Below are 23,667 nucleotides of genomic sequence, written 5' to 3' on the forward strand. Positions count from 1 at the left end.
ACTCCTTCTATTCAAAAAAATATATTACAATGACAAAATGGCACTATTTTATGTTTATATGTTTTATTGTTTATAATGCCCCATTTATATATATTTTTTACAAGTAGGCATAGACATATCATAAAAATAAGACTCAAAGAATTTGAATTTTATGTTTACTTTTCTTTCCACAATAAAGTATAGATAAAATATTTTCCATTAAGGTGCAGAGTTACGTGAAGAATCCTGGTTTCGGGGTGGAGCAAGATGGCGGACGAATAACACTGCCAGACAGAGTGTCTCTGCAGAAAAGACAGATTCTAGCAGAAATTAGAGGAAAGAAGCAAGAAGGCGAGCATACAACGGACGAGGGCTGGAAAGAGGGGTACCTGAGACCCCAGGAGACTCCACGGGAGGAGGCTACAGAGGAGAACTGGAGGCTGAGTCCACCGGAGCAGCCCGGAGGCCAGCAGAAAGGGTGGGTGGATTTGCTGTTTCCCCTCCCCTGCATTTGGGACTGCTGGTGGGCTCCCCAGCGGGTGGAGAGACCTGCGGACATCAGGCCAGAGAAGGCCGCCGCCAGCCAGCGGTGAGCTTGTAGCAGACGTGGCACCAGGTTCCCAACTTCCTCCGGGCACCTCCGTGTGCACAGACCCGAGCCGCACGGCAGGCGCCATATTGCCTCCTCCTCCCCTCCGCCGACCCTACCCACGGCTGCCCAGAGAGACAATACAGCCACCAGCCAGAGGCACCTCCAGGGAACGGGACCTTCCCTTTTAGGACCCTACAGCTGAGTCAGGGGAACTCAGACTGTGAGCTCCCTACCCGCCCGCCCTCCCAGGTGCTGCTGGCACCACGTTCCCAGGAGAACGGTGCCGACTCAGAGGCTGAGAGACATAGACCCAGCTTGGGCTCCCTGTCGGTGAATTGGGAACGGAAATCCTCTCCCTGGTGGACATACAGTTTGAACTCTGGGACCCAGAGGTCAGACCTGCAGACCAGATCCCCTGCACGGAGGGCTAGCATTGCCCGGGGCACAGAAGGGTTATACGTGAACAGCCTACTGAGGTGTGTGTGCCTCCAGGGGCGGACCCTCCTCCCAGGAGGAGGCCGTGGACCCAACCCAGGTGGCGTTCCTGTGCAGGGAACCTCCCCGCCGGCATCACAGTCCGGGGAGGCCTGGTGGCTTGTGGTCTGGCCTGCTGGCAGAGGCCCAGGAGTAGCTGCGGAGTTGGGGAGGGTGGAAAGAAGCCAGGCCCGCTCCAGACTGCTGGTCTCAGACAGCCCCACCCCCACACGCAGACTTTCTGGCTGAGCAGGACCATTCCATCCCTGCCCTGACAGCTATCCCTGGAGCAGAGAACAGAACTTTGACCCCTGCTAAGTGCCTGAGGGCAGGCTTATCCAACCCAGCTCCGCCCAGAACAAGAGCTGATAACAGGACACAAAATCAACACCATAGCCTGTTCCTCCAAGCAAACGCCACCTACTGACAGGGACGGCATCTTGCACAGCCTTTCCACGGCACCCACTGACTCAATATACAGGAAGTGGTCCAATTTCACCCACAGACACCACCTAACTCCTCAGAAACTAAACAAGGTGTGTGAATTCCCAAACAATAACCTAAGGAAAGAAACAACAACTGATCGACATGGGAAGAAATCAACGAAAGAACTCAGGAAATATGAAGAACCAAAAGGAAAACACACGCCCAAAGAGGAGCACCAGGCCCCTAGAATCGGACACCAACCAAAATCAGGCAACCAATATGACAGAAGAGGAATTTCGTATGTGGATCATAAGAACACTCACCCAGCTGCAAGAACAACTCAATAACCAACACAAAGAAACCACAAAAAGGCTGCAGGATATGGGAAAAGAAATAGACACAATGAAGAAAAGTGTGACCGAACTCCTGGAAATGAAGAATCAATTCAAGGAACTACAAAATACAGTGGAAAGTCTCAAGAACAGGGTAGATCAAACAGAAGAAAGAATCTCAGAGCTTGAAGATAACACCCTCCAATTAAATAAATCAGTCACAGAAATAGAGCAGAGAAACAAGAGAAAAGAGCAAAGCCTACAAGAGCTATGGGATTATGTGAAGAAACCTAATGTGAGGGTCATAGGCTTAGCAGAAGGGGAAGAAGACAACACTCAAGGGTTGGACAAGCTGTTTGAAGATATAATAGAGGAAAATTTCCCAGGCCTTGCTCAAAATCTTGATATACAAGTTCAAGAAGCTCAGAGGACCCCTGGGAGATTCAACACAAACAGGAAGACGTCACGACATGCAGTCATCCGACTGACCAAAGTATCAACTAAAGAGGCCCTTCTAAGAGCTGTAAGACAAAAGAAGCAAGTAACATACAAGGGAAAGCCAATTCAAATAACATCAGACTTCTCTAATGAGACTTTACAAGCAAGGAGAGACTGGGGGCCCATTCTCACTCTTGTGAAACAAAACAATGCCCAGCCTAGAATATTATTCCCTGCAAAACAAAGCTTCATATATGAAGGAGAAATAAAAACATTCTCAGACAAGCAAAGGCTCAGAGAATTCACCAAGACAAGACCAGCCCTACAAGAAGTACTTAAAACAGCGTTACGCACAGAACATCATAATAATAACCCACGAATATAAAAACAACCAAAACCCAAAGATATTAAAGACCAGATATTACAAAGGCTCAAGACAGAAATCATAGCAACAACATCCAACCCAACAGAATGATCAGTAATCTACCTTACCTATCAGTTCTCTCAATAAATGTGAATGGCTTAAACTCTCCACTCAAGAGACATAGGCTGGCTGAATGGATAAGAAAATACAGGCCAAATATATGCTGTATTCAGGAAACACATCTAACCTGCAAGGATGCATATAGACTAAAAATAAAAGGGTGGAGATCAATATTCCAAGCAAATAGAAGCCAAAAGAAGGCTGGTGTGGCAGTTCTAATTTGAGACGATTTAGTTTTTAAACCAACAAAAGTAGTGAAAGACAAAGAGGGTCATTATATAATGGTGAAGGGCACAGTTCAACAAGAAGAGATAACAATTTTAAATATATATGCACCCAACTTAGGTACACACAGATTCATAAAGGAAACCTTACTGGAGCTAAGCAAATGGATTAATAGCAACTCCATAATCGCCGGAGATTTCAACACCCCACTGACGGCATGAGACAGATCCTCCAAACAGAAAATTAATAAAGAAATAATAGACTTAAACAAAACTCTAGAACAATTGGGTCTGACTGACATTTACAGAACATTCTACCCAAAATCCACTGAATATACGTTCTTCTCATCAGCTCACAGGACATTCTCTAAGACTGACCATATCCTAGGACACAAAAAAAATCTCAAGAAATTTAAAAAAATAGAAATCATACCATGTACCTTCTCAGATCACAGAGGAATAAAAGTAGAAATCAACCCTAACAGAAATTCACATTTCTACACAAAAACCTGGAAATTAAACAACCTCCTACTAAATGATTACTTCATAAATGAAGAAATGAAGAAAGAAATAAAAAAATTCTATGAAGAAAACGACAATGGAGAGACAAGTTATCAACTCCTCTGGGACACAGCTAAAGCAGTTCTGAGAGGAAAGTTTATCTCCATAAATGCCTATAACCAAAAGACAAGAAGATCACAAATAGACAATCTAATGAAACGACTCAAAGAGCTGGAAAAAGAAGAAAAGACCAACCCCAAACCCAGCAGAAGAAGTTAAATCAAGAAGATCAAATCAGAACTAAACGAAATTGATAACAGGGAAGCTATTCAGGAGATTAATAAAACAAAAAGTTGGTTCTTTGAAAAAATAAACAAAATTGACACACCATTGGCTAAGCTAACGAAAAGCAGAAAAGAGAAATCTCTAATAAGCTCCATCAGGAACAAAAAAGGAGATATCACAACTGATCCCAAAGAGATACAAGATACAATTTATGAATACTACAAAAATCTTTATGCACACAAACTGGAAAATGTGGAGGAAATGGACAAATTTCTAGAAACACACAGCCTCCCTAGTCTCAACCAGGAAGAAATAGATTCCCTGAACAGACCAATCTCAACAGCTGAAATAGAAACAGCAATTAAAAATCTCCCTAAAAAGAAAAGTCCCGGTCCAGATGGCTTCACACCTGAATTTTACCACACTTACAAAGAAGAACTAGTACCTATCTTGCAGAAACTATTCCACAACATCGAGAAGAACGGAAACCTCCCCAACACCTTTTATGAAGCGAATATTACTCTGATACCAAAACCAGGAAAGGATGCAACAAAAAAAGAAAACTACAGACTAATATCCCTAATGAATATAGATGCAAAAATTTTCAACAAAATCTTAGCTAACCGAATCCAGACACTTATTAAAAAAATAATCCACCACGACCAAGTGGGCTTCATCCCAGGGATGCAGGGATGGTTCAACATACGTAAATCTATAAATGCAATTCACCACATAAACAGAAGCAAAAACAAAGACCACATGATTCTTTCAATAGATGCAGAGAAAGCTTTTGACAAAATTCAACACCCTTTCATGATACGAACACTTAAGAAAATAGGCATAGAAGGGACATACCTAAAAATGATACAAGCCATATATGACAGACCCATAGCCAACATCATACTGAATGGGGAAAAATTGAAATCATTACCACTTAGAACTGGAACCAGACAAAGCTGCCCACTATCTCCACTTCTGTTCAACATAGTGCTGGAAGTCTTGGCTACAGCAATCAGACAGGAAAATGGAATCAAAGGTATCCAAATAGGGGCAGAAAAGATCAAACTTTCACTGTTTGCTGATGATATGATATTGTATCTAGAAAACCCCAAAGATTCAACCAAGAAACTCCTGGAACTGATCAATGAATTTAGTAAAGTCTCAGGATACAAAATCAATACACAGAAATCAGAGGCATTCATATACGCCAACAACAATCTAATTGAGAACCAAATCAAAGACTCAATTCCCTTCACAATAGCAACAAAGAAATTAAAGTACCTAGGAATATACTTAACCAAGGACGTAAAAGACCTCTACAGGGAGAACTATGAAACACTGAGGAAGGAAATAGCAGAGGATGTAAACAGATGGAAATCCATACCATGCTTGTGGATCGGCAGACTCAATATCATCAAAATGTCTATACTATCCAAACTGATCTACATATTCAACCTATTAAAATCCCATCAGCATACTTCACAGATATAGAAAAAATAATTTTACGCTTCGTATGGAACCAAAGAAGACCCTGAATATCAAGTGCAATTCTAGGCAACAAATACAAAATGGGAGGCATTAATATGCCAGATATCAAACTATACTACAAAGCTGTAGTAATTAAATCAATCTGGTTTTGGCACAAAAATAGGAATATTGACCAGTGGAACAGATGTGAGAATCCTGATATAAAACCATCCTCATATAGCCATCTAATCTTTGACAAAGCAGACAAAAACATACGCTGGGGAAAAGAATCCCTTTTCAATAAATGGTGCTGGGAAAACTGGATAGCCACCTGCAGAAGGCTAAAACAGGACCCACACCTTTCACCTCTCACAAAAACCAACTCACGCTGGATAACAGACTTAAACCTAAGGTATGAAACTATTAGAACTCTAGAGGAAAAAGTTGGAAACACTCTCCTAGACATCGGCCTGGGCAAAGAGTTTATGAAGAAGTCCCCAAAGGCAATCACGGCAGCAACAAAAATAAATAAATGGGACATGATCAAACTAAAAAGCTTCTGCACAGCCAAAGAAATAGTCATGAAAGTAAACAGACAGCCTACAGAATAGGAGAAAATTTTTGCATCCTATGCATCCGATAAGGGACTGATAACTAGAATATACTTAGAACTCACAAAAATCAGGAAGGAAAAATCAAATAACCCCATTAAAAAGTGGGCAAAGGACTTGAACAGAAACTTTTCTAAAGAAGACAGAAGAATGGCCAACAAACATATGAAGAAATGCTCAACATCCCTAATCATCAGGGAAATGCAAATCAAAACCACAATGAGATATCACTTAACCCCAGTGAGAATGGCCTTTATCACAAAATCTCCAAACAATAAATGCTGGCGTGGTTGTGGAGAGAGAGGAACACTCCTACACTGCTGGTGGGACTGCAAACTAGTTCAACCTCTGTGGAAAGCAATATGGAGATACCTTAAAGCGATACAAGTGAATCTACCATTTGATCCAGCAATCCCATTGCTGGGCATCTACCCAAATGATCCAATGACACTCTACAAAAAAGACACCTGCACTCGAATGTTTATAGCAGCACAATTCATAATTGCAAGGCTGTGGAAACAGCCCAAGTGCCCATCAATCCAAGAATGGATTAATAAAATGTGGTATATGTATACCATGGAGTACTATTCAGCTCTAAGAAACAACAGTGATATAGCACATCTTATATTTTCCTGGTTAGAGCTGGAACCCATACTACTAAGTGAAGTATCCCAAGAATGGAAAAACAAGCACCAGATATATTCTCCAGCAAACTGGTATTAACTGAGTAGCACCTAAGTGGACACATAGGTACTACAGTAATAGGGTATTGGGCAGGTGGGAGGGGGGAGGGGGCGGGTATATACATACATAATGAGTTAGATGTGCACCATCTAGGGGATGGTCATGATGGAGACGCAGACTTTTGGGGCGAGGGGGGGAAATGGGCATTTATTGAAACCTTAAAATCTGTACCCCCATAATATGCCAAAATTAAAAAAAAAAAGAATCCTGGTTTGCAGACTCGCAATTTTACTGTTAATTTGCACTGTATCAGGGTCATCATGTTGGTTAGAATGTAAGTTATGAAGAATTCTTGGGAAAAGTATGTCATATCATTTTATTCTATCTCATCATATTGTTGTGCTGAATGGGTGAGTCCTGGGCTTTTAAGGTGGACATATAGGTTGTAGCAATGAATATATAAATGTACTTTCATATCATGGGCTCCTGTGAAGCACAGCCAAAACTAATTACACATTTCTACTTCATTTAAGTATAAAGCTTCATATTATGTTGGGAAAAATCAGGCAGAAGAGTGGAGTTATAGTATGGAAACAATGATAATCACTAAATCCAGTGCAGGATCAAAATCCTCATATAACTCATTGGGAGATGGGTTATTGATATCTTACAATTAATGTAGTAGTATATATTTTTCCCATAGATATTTTCCTCCAACACAAACATCAAGTGCAAGTTATATGACAAAATTAATTTTGGTCATGATTTCAAAATTGTACTTTCTATTAATAACTCTGTCAATGAGCAAAATTTTTATATAGTGAATTTTATTTATCATACAATAAACACTAGACTTTTTAAGGATGTAGCATATCTACAAATTGCATGGAAATATTTACCTTGAATTAATCTTATCTAGAAATGGTTTGTGTTTATGTGGAGATAAATATTGTTTGCTTATCTGTATAGAATGGATGTGATAAATCACATTCTAGTAGAAATTTTTGGAATTGAAGGTTAATAGAAGACTTATTTTTAAAAGATACAGTGCTTATTTTATAAGGGTACTAGGAAAGTAAAAGATCAATGGATTTACTGTAAAGACACATTTGGTTTCAAAAGACACCAAAACCATAAAGGTATACTTAATCGCATTTTTTTCCCTTAAAATATCCCTTCTGTAGCTTTACAAAATAAAGAGAAACTACTTTGTTATCTCTCTGTAATTTACAAATATTATAGAAATCTGTGCATATGCCTCACTGATACACCTTTTAACTCATATTCATTTTTAATGTTGTTTTATGTGTGTCTGTGTCTAATTTACCACACAACAGATGATAATTTTCCATGTCTTTTCTCTCTCTTTTTAAAGTATTCTTCACATATTTTTCCATCCAGAATTTCTCTTCTTTTTCTAAAGTTAGCATAGATTTAATGATCTGTATTATTCACCAAACATATTTATTATATTTATTTAGTGCACTAGTAATGAATACTGGGGTGACAAAGAAAATATACATTCCTGCCTTCAATGGATCCCCATTTTAGAGCTTTCTTCATCAAGGTTTCTAGATTCCCTCTAACCCAGAGTACTGCTTGCTCAGACCACCTACACACAGCCTACTCAGTTCTACTCCATTTAGCAATTTGCTAACATCTCCCATGAGACTGTACAGGTTTCATAAAATCATAAGATTCCATTTGAACTAATTTTGTGTATCCTATAGGCCTAGAATTTTGCTGAAAGGCATGTATTCATGCAATAATTAACTGCCAAATATATCACAATTATGTTTATCTTTTGGTATTATACCAAGTGGTATAAAGTGAATCAACTAGCTTTCCTTTAATTATCATATCTTCAAAAATGTCTAAAACTAATGTAGCAACTTACCTGAAGTTTTCACAGAAAAAAATGATACAAAAATTATACTTTCAGGTTCTTCAAATGAAAACTTAATACCCACACGTAGATACATTTCACCTTTAAATAAGTATTTCCACTGTCTTTATAAACATTTATTTACATTACTGATACCTAGAATATGCCTGATAATGGATATCTGTATTTGAAAGAATGGTGAATTTCCTAATCCAATTATAACAGGTATGGGGAGAATATTTATAATATACACGAAATAATGGGGGTTGAATTAGAGGATGAAAATACTTAGAGAAAAACAGTTATTGTACTCACATATGTGATTAATCTACAGTGTTTAAATTATGAGCACACATAAAGACAGGAAATAATATATCTAATTATTCTAAGGCAGTGTTAACAATGAAGTCATGGAAGGTAGGATATCAAGCTTTGGTTTGTACATTTGGTGAGTTGTGATAAATGATACTTGAAGATGTCAATGTATAGGGAGTGAAGATCTATTTAGATTTATGGGAATGAGAATACACAGTGTTTGTCATATTTACATACCTTATAAAAATGACTCTGGTTTCATTCAAAGATTCAGAATATTGTTATATTTATTATTTCAGAAAATATCTTTACAATTCTGATTTCTCTGTATGTTTGACAAATTATCTATTGTCTGTTTCAAAATTTCAAAATTAAAAAAAAATTATGAAGCCAATAGATGTAGCAATCCTGTAAATATTCTGAGAACTATGAATTCCTATCCTAAATATTTTTGTTTACTTTTTATATTGTTTTACATTTGTATTGCTATATTTTATTCTTTATTTTTTACTTGTACCTCACTTAGTTAAAACTAAGTTGAAGATTTCAAGATTATATGTTTCAGTTTATGTTTATTGCTTAAGCACTGTGATAATATTTTATTAATTAATAATTCAGCAAGTAAACAAAAATGAAATTTTATTAGTTAAATCTCAGTAATTTATACTAAAGAGTACCTGGCAAAGTTCTGCCATCAAAAGCTACAAAGAATGGATGATACCCTAAAACTTTCTGCAATAGCAAAGGGAGCACTTTTGAAACTGTATCTCCTTGTGGATTGTTTTGGAATTTCTTACCAAGATTTTTACAAAATGAGACAGATCCATGGAGAGAATAATACATATATATATTAAAGTATCAGGAATTGTGCTAGGAATTTTCAAGCTTGGAGTATAGAGATTGTATTTTATTAACTTTATATTTCCATTATCTGTATTTGATTGATCCAATTGTTGCATTCCCTCTCTCTCTCACTCTCTCTCTCTCTCTCTCTCCATCTCTCCATACGTACGCACACACAAACACACACACACGATAAAAATATAAGACTGACTCACAAAATAATGGTTTGATTTGCCCAAGTCCAGAATGATTAAATGTAAATCCAAGTCTTTCTCTCCTTGAAATCCAAACAAACTTCCTTATATTGCAGTCCTAATGCTAGTTTTCAAGATAGGAATATCTTACTCTGTGTTCATATATAATTATCTAGAATTCTGCTACCAATTGTGAGTTGAGTTGTGTTTACAAAATAAATATTATTAAGAATATGGAGTGATGCCTCCAGAAGAAGACGAATTTGTCATCTTAAATTACTTGAAATATGCTCTAAGATATAGTGGCTGAATAGACTCAATGCAGTTACATTAGTTTTTATTGAACTTGCTAAAGAGGTAGAGGGACAGAAGGTAATTTTTACAATGATAAAAGTCCCTCATATCTTCTTCTAATGTATGACATATACTACATACTTGACGGAAGATTGCTGTTACAATCCTCTGATGACTCATGCCATTAAAGAAATTCATATTATCAAGAGGAACTAAAGATATATATTTTATAAAATTAAATAATTTCTCTTCACCATATATTTTGCTAGTTATTCCTTAATTAAAATTCAGCATAATGTTCTCACATTTGCACACCTAAAATAAAATAACAATAATAAAAAATAGTATAAAAATTTAAAACACACAGGTACATGGTCCATTTTTAAAATTTCACAACTTATATTACATCTTAAAAGAAAAGTAACAAACAATTCATACCTTAGAAAATTGTGCATTTATCCATTTTGTGAATGTTTTCTTTTGAACATCTTCTCTTTCATCTAAAATGAAAAAAGAAAGAAATTTTTAAATATAATTCATATTTTATGATAAAAACATATTTAAATTATTATGTGTTAGTGGTATTTTATATTTAGTATTGAATTCATTAATAAATGAAATTAAACATGAGAGATACTATTATTGGGAATCCAAACTAAAATTATATCAGAAAATAAATAATATGGTCAAGCCCACAGTCATTGAAATAGTATATGAAGACATTACATAATGATAGTCTCATCTGAATAAATGGAAAAATATTTATTCTCTTGTAATAAATAGATACCCTAGTATAATTAAAAGAAACTATTAGCTGTCATTTACTATGAAAAACTATGCTTGACCCTTTCATTATAACTCCCCCCTAATATATGCAGAAATGATCATTCACTCCTTTGCAATACATACATATTTGAACATGGGCCTGCTCCCTTTATAGGAGTGGATTCCTGATAATAAGGAGCATGGTTTAGTTTATCTTTGCTTCCCAGAACCTAGCATATTGTCTGCACAAATTAAGAGCTCAGAAATCATATTTGACAAATATGTGAATGCTTTAAGGGAGGGGAGATTTCACAACTCTAAAACTTCTAGTACCTCTTTTCAGCTAAAAGTCAGAAAATTTCAAATAAAAATGTAAATGATACTCCTTGTGGTTTACATATAACTACTCAAAGGAAAAATCCCCAAGGACTTATACTAAGGGATTAAGAGGAAAATATTATTAAGAAACAGCTTCATAGAATTCATGCTTCTAAAAATTCTCTTTCTTCCAATGCTGAAAATTACTATTGAGTCAAATGGACAGAAAAATCATCAATCTTGATTTATTAAAATGTTTTTTTCCAAGCCAAATCCTATCCTTAAATTACTATAATCATATTAGTTAACATTCAATAAATGAAGGCACCTGAGAGATATTTAAAATTGATATATTTCATGTCGTGTTTACTTGGATCAAAAGAACTATTATTGAAATGCCCTGACAAAGTAACCTTATTTGCTCTCATATTATTTTTCAGTAGTAAATTTCCATTGCTTTTCTTTAAAAGAGATGATATATAATAAATAATTAGTTTCTCATAATAAATGTATGCATGCACTAAGACTATCTGTTTATCTTTAAGTCACAATATTAAGCTATAAGTAGATGCTTTTAACCGGTATGAGAAATAACAATGGATAAATAGATTTTAGATTGCTTTTTTAGATGAAAAATTTTATTTAGCATTACAAAATACATTTTTCTTATTTAATTGTGGTATTTCCACAAGCTACTATGTATATGATCAATATCAGCATCATTTATATGGTAAAGAAAGAAATATAGCTACAATATGGTAGAAGTATTTCCTTTGTTGAAAAGTGTGAATAAATAAAAATAGATAGTAATAGTTTTCAAACCTGATCTACCCGCTTTTGAATCTTTTTACTTCTATAATTTTAATGCTACCCTTTTCAAAATAACAAATAAAAAACCAGAACATTTCAAATAGTCTCAAAATATAACCATCATCACTGATTGGCATACATAGGAAGACTGCCCTATTCATTTTTTATCAGTGGTATATATTTGACATATCTTCCAAAAATTAAACGATCTTATTTGCAACTCTTCTTATTTTTCCTATGTGTGTATGCATATCTTCTCTGTCAGAAAGCAGAGAGTAAATGTGTCATTTGAAAGTACATATTCAGATGTCTTTGAAACATACACAAAGACTTCTACCAAAAGGTAAATGGGAGGTCATTTGAAGAGATTTGATCCAGAGGATTTTAAGTGAAAAATGGGGAGTAAAACAATATTTTCATTCTTTTCAATTATATTGACAACGGGTAATTTTTAGATAGGCCTTGAAGGAAGCACAGAAACCTTGACATTATGTGCAAAATGTTATGTATCTACTGTTTAAATAGCACTGAAAATGTGAGCTTCAACATATAAATGTCTTCACCAGTTGTCTTCCCTTACCTTTATGTGTTTAACACAAGGAAAATATATCTTCAATGAATTATTTGCTAATATTTTATCTTGGTACACTAGCATATATTTTCTTTACCATGATAACTATTAATACACTTAATACTGTTATTATAAAATATATGAAATTTAATACTGCTTTGCTGTTCATAAGGGTTTTTTACTTATGTAATCTCAATAAATATATATGTAATTTATTATTTTATACATAAAAATACAAGCTGTGAAAGAATAAAGCTAGTGACAGAAATGAACTATAAGAATTCTAGAAGAAAATATTGGAAAAAATCTTACAGACATTGGCCTAGGCAAAGAATTTATGAAGAAGAAGCCAAAGGCAATCACAGCAACAACAAAAATAAACAAGTGGGATCTGATCACATGAAAAAGTTTCTGCACAGCCAAGGAAACTATCATGAGAGCAAACAGACAACCTACAGAATGGGAGAAAATATTCACATCTTACACATCTGATAAAGGGCTGACCTATATAGAACTCAGGAAAATCAGCAAGAAAAAAATCAAATAACCCTATCAAAAAGTGGGCAAAGGACATGAATAGAAACTTTCAAAACAAGATAGACTAATGGCCAAAAAACATACGAAAAAATGCTCAGTATCTCTAATTATCAGGGAAATACAAATCAAAATCACAATGTGATATCACTTATCTCCAAAAGAATGGCCTTTATCAAAAAGTCCCCAAACAATAAATGCTGGAGTGGATGTGGAGAGACAGGAACTCATACACTGCTGGTGGGAATGCAAACTAGTACAACCTCTGTGGAAAGTAATATGGAGATACCTCAAATAATTAAAAGTAGAACTACCATTTGATTCAGCAATCCCACTACTGGGCATCTACCCAAAGGAAAAAAAAATACATTCTATAAAAAAGACATCTGCACTAGAATGTTTATAGCAGCCCAATTCATAATTGCAAAGATATGGAAACAACCCAAGTGTCCATCAGTACATGAGTGGATTGATAAAATGTGGTATATGTATACCATGGAGTTCTACGCAGCCACAAAAAATAATGGTGATCTAGCACCTCTTGCATTATCCTGGATAGAGCTAGAGCCCATTATACTAAGTGAAGTAACCCGAGAATTGAAAAACAAGCACCACATGTTCTCACCATCAAATTGGTACTAACTGATCAACACTTACGGACACATATAGTAGTGACATTCATCAGGTGTTGGGAAGATGGGAGAGGGAGGAGGGGATGGGTATATTCACACCTAATGGGTGCGGTGAGCACTGTCTGGGGGATGAACACACTTGAAGCTCTGACTTGGGTGGGGAAACGGCAATATATGTAACTTAAACATTTATACCCCCGTAATATGCAGATATAAAAAAAATTTTAAAAAGAAATGACTTGACATAGAATCTCTGAATGAAAGTCCATGACTTTTCACGTTGTCCAGATATCTCTTGTCTACATTATAATTGCATAAATAATAGTATAAAATGCCATAAAATAATTATAGTCACAAAAGCAGAAGATACTAACGTAGGTTACAACATACATGAAACCCTCCTGAGTTGTTCAAAATAGAGGCTTTGAATTCATGGTTGTTTTGAATTGGTGTTAGTATCTAACTTATTTTATCATAAATATATGACTGCTCTTTCTTGTTTGATATTAGAGATTACACTGTAATGATCATTTTCAGGCATTCTCTTTCAGTTTCTGGTTTACAAATGCCTTAGGATACATTTTTAGGTCAACTTTATGGAAACATTTATGGCTTTTGCTAAATATTGTCATACTGCTTTCCTACAGGTCATACCTATGTTTGCTGGTACCAGAAAGAATGATGTTAGGAGCTTCTGTGTTATAATCTCAGTGGCACGTATGCTGTTGATAGAAATTTTGTTTCTTTAGTCTTCTAAGGGATTGCTGCTTTGTAGCTATAAGAAGATACTTGATGCTTGCTTTAATTTGAATTAATCTGATTGCTAATGAAGTAAACATGTTCCATGCATTTATTTATTCTGTATGTTGCTACTTTTGTCAAAATACTTGCTTATATCCTCTGCTCATATATCCATTGAGTGCTTGATATAAGATTAATTGGAATGAGATAATTATGTATCAATTTTTATAAATATTTCATATCATAGGTTCCATTTGATTATGTGATAAAATAATGAATCTTCTGTAGTAGAAAAATGCCTACACATATGCATTTGTATACAGTTTCATGGAGTTCATTGATTTCCCTGCAGAAGATGCCTACTACCATAAAATCCAACTTAAGGATCACTGTTATGACTTAAGCTACGTACTGTTAGGCAATGAATGAACACATTTTTCCAAGTGGTCATATTCCTTTCAATTTTCATTTATGTTTATTATGCTAAAATTATATATTGATATAACTATACATTTCCATTGCTATTTCTGATATTGCTTAAAATTTGATAATTTTAAGTATGAACAGTTGTATACCCATAGTTAATCTAAAGTTTCTATACATGTACATCATATATATACAAGTTGTTATAGAAATTATTTTCATATTTTTACAAAATTTATGTTACTGTAGACACATAGTCTATAACAAAACGTATTAATGTGAAATCAGCAACAAAGTGGATGAGAAAAGAATAAAGTGAAATCTGTTTTATTAGGAAGTGATTATTTGCTCCTGTTTAGTCATTTCAAGTAGCACATATTGTATTTCATTTCCTCTAGGGTTTGTTTATAACTGATTTTATTTTACTAATAAAAATATGTATGGGCATATTAATATGAGGGGAAAAGAAGAAAATCTCTCTTGGAGAATTTACTTGAAAACTGTTCCCTGGAGATGTCAAGAAGTGAAGAACTGCTACTTCATAAATTGCAAAAAGTGACCAACATTTTATTTTATTCTCTCTATGGGGAAAACCCATATAAAATTAGCTTTCTACCATGACATAAAAATTGTATTTCCTTTCAGAATTCTTTAACCTCTTTGAATAAAGTTATTTTTATTCAGTGTATCTGGCCCTTTCTATTTTTTAAGATTAGTGCAATGACCTTTTACCCTGTTATTAACTTTTATATTCCGGAGGATCCCAGGAATATAAATGTGAGATATATTAAACTGCAATATTCATGATTCACAAGAGCGAGTAACTGCAGAAAAATGATATTGGACAAACTGAGAGAACATTAAATCAGGTGAACTGGCTTCTAGTCCTAGTGCAGGACTCATTAGAATTCTGACCTTAAAATTGCCGGGCCTCAGTCTCTTTATCTGTGAAATGAGAATATTAATTGCTTTTTAACTCATGGAGCCATTGTGAGCATAAAATGAAATTAATTATTTATGCAAGAATTTATAAAATAATTGTTTACAGAATGCTTGCTATGTGCTGGTCACAGCAGTAGTTACTGAGAGTAAATATAAGACTCAGTCTTTGGCAAAGTTGTCAGGCTAGTAGAAAATAGACATAAATAAATATGGAATATTTTGTATAAACAATGATACATATATTCAAAGTGTATTATAGAAGCACAAAATGATATGTAGCCATATGGTTGTGAGGAAAGGTATTTTGGTGAAGGTGATGGCCAGGTTGAGTCCAGAAAGATAAGCAAAAGGATAAAAGGTGTGAAGAAAAAGATGAATCTCTCTAAGCAGATAGTAAGGGCAAAGGCAGGGAGATAGGACACCAAAAATACACACCCTTCTATATATACAGTTCCATCTTTTTTTCTTCTTCTTTTTGTACTCTAAGATGTGTACACAGGAGTGGTATGGGATGAAACCAAAAATAGAGTTGGAAGGGAGATGATGGTGAATGTCCATGACATTACCCCTTTTCCACTATCACATAAGACAACATAAGGGAAATCATTTAAAAACTGGGGAAAAAAAAACCAATACAATTCTATGAACACCAAGAATTATCCTCATTACACAGAGCAGTTAGCCATAATGTGTGCCAGAAATTCATTTTTTAACATGATCTTTCTTTGGGTGCTAGTTAATACATTAATTGAAGAATCTCATCACTTATATGATACAGAAAACATATGTTTAGAAGTAAAAGGGAATATTAAAGTTGGTAACAGTTTAAAATATACATAGTGAGGAAATACAAAGGAATATGAGTTTATTTTGCTTAAAGAAAGGACTACGAAGTACTATGGGATAGTGATTAGGGTCAGTTATTCTCTGCTTCCACCAAAAATGAGAAAAAAACAAAATGAAAAATATGAAAGATTAATGGTAAATAACATTAGATAAAGTTATATGATACTTCAGAGCATTATGAAGAAAGGCCCCAAATTCAGGGCATATTTAGAAAATGAGTTTACCATGCTATTAATGTTACAAAATGGCAAGGCAGAGTAGAGGAGGTTAGAATGGAAAATGGTATGAAAAATACTTCCCATTAAGTGTGAGTAATAGCCTTTGATCATAGGATTTTAGATTTCTAGGGTCTAAGGTGACATTACTGGTCAGCTTATAATGAGGATGTCTAAAATAATTAAACTCCCACACAATGAACATAAACACTTTTAGTGTCAAAGAGGTTTCCTTATTTTCCTATTCACTCTACAATCAATACAATGCAGTTTTCAATGCTCATCATCCTACAGAAGTTGTCCCTGATAACATCCCCTATATCCTTTCTCATTTCCAAGATAGTCACCATCTAGATCAGAACAATAATCTCAGCACTTAGTATAGAATGTGTGACATAGTAGTGCTCAATAAAGACATTTTAAATTATTGAAGACCAGATTTACTTTTTAGTCCTTTTCTGATTTTTCTTCTATACAAATATTAATTCTATTAACCTGTAGTAGGCAGAATAATAGTCCCCACAAAGATGTCCAAATCCTAATGTCTGACACCTGTGAATAAATTACGTTACATGGCAAAATGGAATTATGGTTGCAGATGGAATTAGACTTGCTAATTAGCCAACTTTTGATAGGAAGATTATCCTGGATTATCTGGTGGGCAGAATGTAATCACAAGGGTCCTTAAAATGCGGAAATGGCAGCATAAGCTAGAGAATCAGAAATATAGCAGCATGAAAAGGACTTCGGCCAAGGGTGACATTATTGAAGATGTAGGAGAAAGACTATGAGCCAAAGAATGGGCATAGAAAATAGAAAAGAGAGAAATCGATTCCCGCCTAGAGCCTCCAAAAGGCACATAGCCCTGCTGACACCTTAATATTAGCCCAGTGAAGCCCATCAGCTATCTGACCTACAGATATGTTAGATAATGAATTTATATAGTTTTAAGCCACTAAATTGGTGGTAATTTTTATAGCAGCAATAAAATCTAATATATAACATTTTATCTTAAAAGCTATGAAGTGACAAATAAGTACTGACACCTACTAGTTGTTAAAAATACAACTGTGAGAAAAATAGTGTTCCTACCTTTGTGTCCTTATAGCTTAGTGACAGAAGTAGAAACAAACAAAACAAAGGATATATAGATACACGTATACAGACAAGCTCTCCGATAAAGAAAATACAAGTGGCTGGGGGCAGTGGCTCGTGGTTCACACCTGCCACTTTGGGAATCCGAGGCAGGAGGATCGCTTGAGGCCAGGAGTTTGAGATCAGCCTGAACAAGAGTGAGAACCCATCTCTACTAAACATAAAAAAAAATTTGCCGGGTGTTTTGGTGCATGTCTGTAGTCTCAGCTACTTGGAAGGCTGAAGCAGGAGGATCCCTTGAACCCAGGAGTTTGAGGTTGTAGTGAGCTATGACTACACTACTGCACTCTAGTCTGAGTGACAGAGTGAGACCCTGTCTCAAAAAAAAAAAAAAAAAAAAAAAAGACACACATTTCTGTAATAGCATATGTTAAAAGAAATCACTTGAAAAATCCAGGGCCTCCTTGATGAAGTGACATCTCAGTTGAGTTCTGAAAGTTAACTAAGATTAGCGAGGTAAACATGGTAAAAAAGAGAATGCCAGACAATAAAAACCAAAGCAGGTGAAACTGGCAGGATGTGAGAGAAAGAGCATAGTCCTTTCATAGAACTACAGATAGGGGAGGAGGATAAAAGCAGCAGAGATGATTCTAGAAAAAATTGAAATTATCATCAACCAACTTATGGAAGAACCTGAAAATTTAGCCAGAGGGCAGTTAGAAACCAAAGTAGAATTTTAAGCAGGGGAATGACAATATTAGGTTTGGACTTTAGGAATAAATTTCACAGTATGGAGAATATTTGGGGAGAGGTAAGACTGAAAACAAGAAAACTGATTAGCTGATTATAGTTATAATCCATGTGAGAAGTAATGATGACCTGTTCTACTGAATTGCATTGGAGCTGGATAAAAGTAAATGTATCCAAAATATGTTTAATATGTGATATTGATAAGTACTAGTTATTAATTGTATGTACAGGGAGGAGAGTTGTGACATAGACAGTCAACGACAGTCCTCAGAGTGGAATGTTAAGATCCCAGAAAGAAGAGGGCCCAGTTCTGTGTGCATGATGGGATAGGAAGTACTGGGGTTGGATAAAGTAGCCTGAAGCTCAAGAGACATATCTGAGTTGAAAATACAGATTTGGAAGATACAAACCAATAGGCATGTAGTAACTGAAACCTCTATAGTGAGTGACATTACTAAGAAGAATATACAAGCTTTCTTATCTTCTGAAATAGCACTGTGTCCTTTCAACACAAAGGCTTTTTCCTAATTTATTTCACTGACTTACTTGATATGAACCCTGGAATTACTGGCACTCTCCCACAGTCCTATCCATCCTTCATCTCTTCTTTTCTTGGTCTACTATGTTTATTCTTCTTAAACACAGTGGCTCCCCTACCCAACCTCAATCACCACTATATACTGATACTAATGATACCTAAATCCCTATTTTTCATCTTTAGTAATGCCTTGAGCTTCACATTTATGTAAGCAACTCTAGTTAATACCTCCATCTAGATATACAACAGGTACCTTAACAATATCATTCATCTTTCCCAATAAATTCCCCTGTTCTACTCCTCCTATCAATTAATGGTATCACCATGCATCTACTAACCAAATAAGGAACTCTTCAGTCATTATACAAGTTTGAGAAATGATTACCCTGAGGTTATAGGCCATTTAGAATGGTATATAAGGGATGTCATAATTTGACTCCAACATACTTTTCTAAACTTAGTATCTATCAGGCCTGTTGACAGTTCCCTTACATTATAAGAACCTACCAAGTCTACACTAGTTACATAATCCAAATTTTTCCGTTAATAAGCCATACTCTTTCTTGCTTTAGTCCTTTGTTCATGCAGTACCTAGAATGTGACTTGAGAACTCTCAATATTAGGATCTAGTTCAAGTGTAAGGGTTTTCACAATCACACTAACCCCTGGCAGAGTTCATCAATCAATCCTTCTGATATATACATATATGTTAGAGTTTTTTTACACACAAAAAAATACTTTAACTGTATTTACGTATACACAAATATTTTAACTGTATATATATATATGTATATATATATATATATATATATATATATGCGTGTGTGTGTGTGTGCACACACAGAGACATAAATATACTTTACTTTCTTCCAAGAAGGCAGCCCAAATCATATCCATCACCCCCTAAATGTGACTATATTTAGATGTGAGTATTATTATGTCATTGTAACTCCTGGCACCAAACATTGGGTATTCAAGCAGAAGTAGGTACTTGGTAAGGGTTTCTAGAATAAATCAAACTATGAACCAATACTAATTCCTAGCCCAATGCTTTTTCTCTCCACTTCATTATACTGCTCAAATTACTCTGTTAATTATAAACCTTCTTTCTTTTTTTTTTGAGACAGAGTCTCGCTTTGTTGCCCAGGCTAGAGTGAGTGCCGTGGCGTCAGCCTAGCTCACAGCAACCTCAAACTCCTGGGCTCAAGCAATCCTCCTGCCTCAGCCTCCCGAGTAGCTGGGACTACAGGCATGCGCCACCATGCCCGGCTAATTTTTTATATATATATCAGTTGGCCAATTAGTTTCTTTCTATTTATAGTAGAGACGGGGTCTCGCTCTTGCTCAGGCTGGTTTTGAACTCCTGACCTTGAGCAATCCGCCCGCCTCGGCCTCCCAGAGAGCTAGGATTACAGGCGTGAGCCACCGCGCCCGGCCTAAACCTTCTTTCTTAATCATCAATTCATTTCCTAAAATATTAATTGAGTGCCTATTAGTTATAAAATTACTTTACAATATTTCCTCCCAAAATCTGGCCTTGGGACCAAAGTATTGCTACTTATTTCTATCACTATAAGGAATGAACATTTGAGATAGAGAATATTTTGTGCAATCTGCATCGATTTTTCTGGGTGAATTACACTCTGTATTATAACGTAATTATCCTTTACTTCATATTTCATGACTGTCATGGCTCCTAACACAATGTAAAATGCTATGGATGACCTGTCTGACCCTTTGTCTCCACTGCAATGCTACTTCTTTCTAAGGTGGTTCAATTGCTTTTTATTATATGTTGTTGATGGACGTAGAAAACAATTTGGAAAGCTGTATCAACTCATATTGAAAAAAGTTCCTTCCCATGCCCTGCCAGTTAATCATACAATTTATGCTATATTAGCAAATTGAAGTTAACACCAAAAACTTACAGAATCACATAATTTCATATCCATACAAACCACAATGGTATATATATATATTGAAAACACAGCATAAGCATTGTAGAAATAATTTTATGTATAGTCATTGAAGTTGCCATTAAATAGGACATTATAACAATGAGGTAGAAGGAACGTATTAGAATGGAAGACAGATCACAATGCCTAAATTGTATGAAAAGTTGCTAGGTGGTCTAAGCTGGAAAAATAGACTGCCATGTTGTAGATGGTGCAAATGGTTCATTACTGCTCTCTTAAGATTGCATGTATCAGATACACTATGGGCAAGTGGTTTAATACATTCATTCCAGAGTCAAATACCCAGGGTTCCAACCCTAACTCCACTTCTCATTAGCTCTATGGCTTTGGGTAATTACTTAAGCTCTCTGTGTCTCACTGTCTCCATCTGTAGCATGGGAATAATAATGGGGGTACAGAATTGGGAATATTAATACTAAATATAACACACACATGATACATATTAATACTGAAAAACTATACTATTCAACCCAGCAGTAACATTATTAGGCATCTACCCAAAAGAGCATAAGACATTCTATTATAAAGACATCTGCACCCGAATGTTTATGGCAGCACAATTCACTATTACAAGGACGTGGAAACAACTCAAGTGTATGTCAATTCATGAATGGATTATGAAAATTTGGTATATGTTTACAATGGAATATTACTCAATTCTAAGAAACAACAGCAAGCTAGCACCGCTTATATTATCCTGGATTGAGCTTAAACCCATTATCCAAAGTGAGGTGACACAAGATCAGAATAATGGGCTCCACATGTACTCGCCACCAAATTGGTACTGACTGATAAACACTATGGTGCTCAAAGGGTGGTGGTGTTCACCGGGGATTCGGGGGTTGAAGGGGTAGTCCCACATCTGTGGGGGGGACATTGTGGAGGGGAAGGGCATACCTCTAACCCTTGCTAGGGAGAGGCAAAGATATAAAATGTAACCGAACTGTTAAGAAAAAAAGAAAAACAAACATTTGTTGGGTGTGGGGCAGGTGGGAGGGGGGAGGAGGGGATGGGTATATACATACATAGTGAGTGTGATACGCACCGTCTGGGGGATGGACACATTTGAAGCTCTGCCTTGAGGGGGGAGGGGAGACAAGGGCAATGTATGTAACCTTAATGATTGTACCCCCATAATATTCTGAAATTAAAAAAAAGAAAAGAGTGAAAAAAAAAAAAGAAAAAAGAATGAGAGAAAACATATAAGCCTTTACTTGTAAATATATCACAACTTCCTGTGGGTCTTCTGCATAAATTGAATTGTCTTATAAGATAGACACAATTATTAGGTGGCAGGCATGTTAATGATTGGTAGGATTTTTATAGTATTTATATATGCATAAAATGTTCTTGATTTGAAAGATAAAAACAAATTATGAAATGGTATTAGTATAAATTACACCTCCTCATGTCCAAAAGAATGAAATCTGCTTTAGTAATAATAGGAGTAATGAATATTTCTGTGGTACATTATAATTTAGAAAGTAATTTCAAATATTTCATATTGTTTAAACATGAATATGTGGGTGTAGGCTTGTTAGCAGTAAAAATAAGTTATTAATTAGTATGCACACTTAAAATATACTTTGGTAGTGTGTCATAAGAAGGATCACTTATTTTTGTTAAAATAATAATCATGGACTAATTATGGCAGAATATATCAAAATAAGGTCAAGGTCCCTGATGTAATTTGGTGGTGAAATTTAATACTTGGATAATGTGGCAATATTGCTAACTAGATGACTGTTTCCATACCACACCCCAGTCAAATTTATACTTCAAATATGCAATTTCTCCACTGAAAATTTTTAAAAATACATTATTATGTGTATATATTTATCTTTTTTAATGGATTGCAAAATAGTTCTTTGAAAATAGAAAGGAAAACAATCAACCAAATGTTCATAACAACCATTTCCAAATATCTTGCTAATGAGATGCTTTAGAAACAGACAAATGGTCAAACACAGGGCCCTTTTTATAGTGTATTCTAAAGGAATATTGAAATAATAAGATGTATTTTCTCAACTTGCACTAGGGAGTAAAGGTTAAGAAAATGGTATAATTGATGTGGATAATGACTCATGTCTTATTTCCTGGGCCAACTCAGTTGAACTGTAACTGTAGTGAACAAATTCTGTTGATGCTGAAGATTTCTCAGCACAAGCATCCACATCTCTGTTTCTTTGCATTAAGGCTTTATCTAGTTTAAGAGAGTGTAGTAAGCCCATCATCATGGTAGCCCAGAAATACCAGAGATTTAGTTCTCTCAGGGGCAGTCTTTAATAAATGAGGGACAGAAGTCCATGGATTAAAAAATCCAGTGGAACAATTACTAAGCATGTTCTGTAATGCTCCTCCAGGGTTCCATGGGATATTAAACTCAAATAGTTCACCTTTATTATCTGTTCTCCCTATGTGAAATATGGACCTACATTTCCTGACTTCATCAATACATCCTTTGGTAAGTCTCTTAAGCCATA

At 35.4% G+C, this 23,667-nt stretch overlaps 1 protein-coding gene across 9 annotated transcripts in view; it reads right to left on the reverse strand.

Annotated features, from left to right (window-relative positions):
- Window positions 1–23,667, reverse strand: part of DMD (dystrophin) — a 2,109,452-nt gene that overhangs the window by 1,819,494 nt on the left and 266,291 nt on the right. For all 9 annotated transcript variants that reach the window (XM_012756891.3, XM_012756894.3, XM_012756895.3 and 6 more), the window contains exon 2: window positions 10,467–10,528. In XM_012756891.3, coding sequence (XP_012612345.1) covers window positions 10,467–10,528 — 62 coding nt within the window. The remainder of the gene's footprint in view (window positions 1–10,466; window positions 10,529–23,667) is intronic.

The sequence above is a fragment of the Microcebus murinus genome, chromosome X (assembly GCF_040939455.1).
Source record: "Microcebus murinus isolate Inina chromosome X, M.murinus_Inina_mat1.0, whole genome shotgun sequence".
Lineage (NCBI taxonomy): Eukaryota > Metazoa > Chordata > Mammalia > Primates > Cheirogaleidae > Microcebus > Microcebus murinus.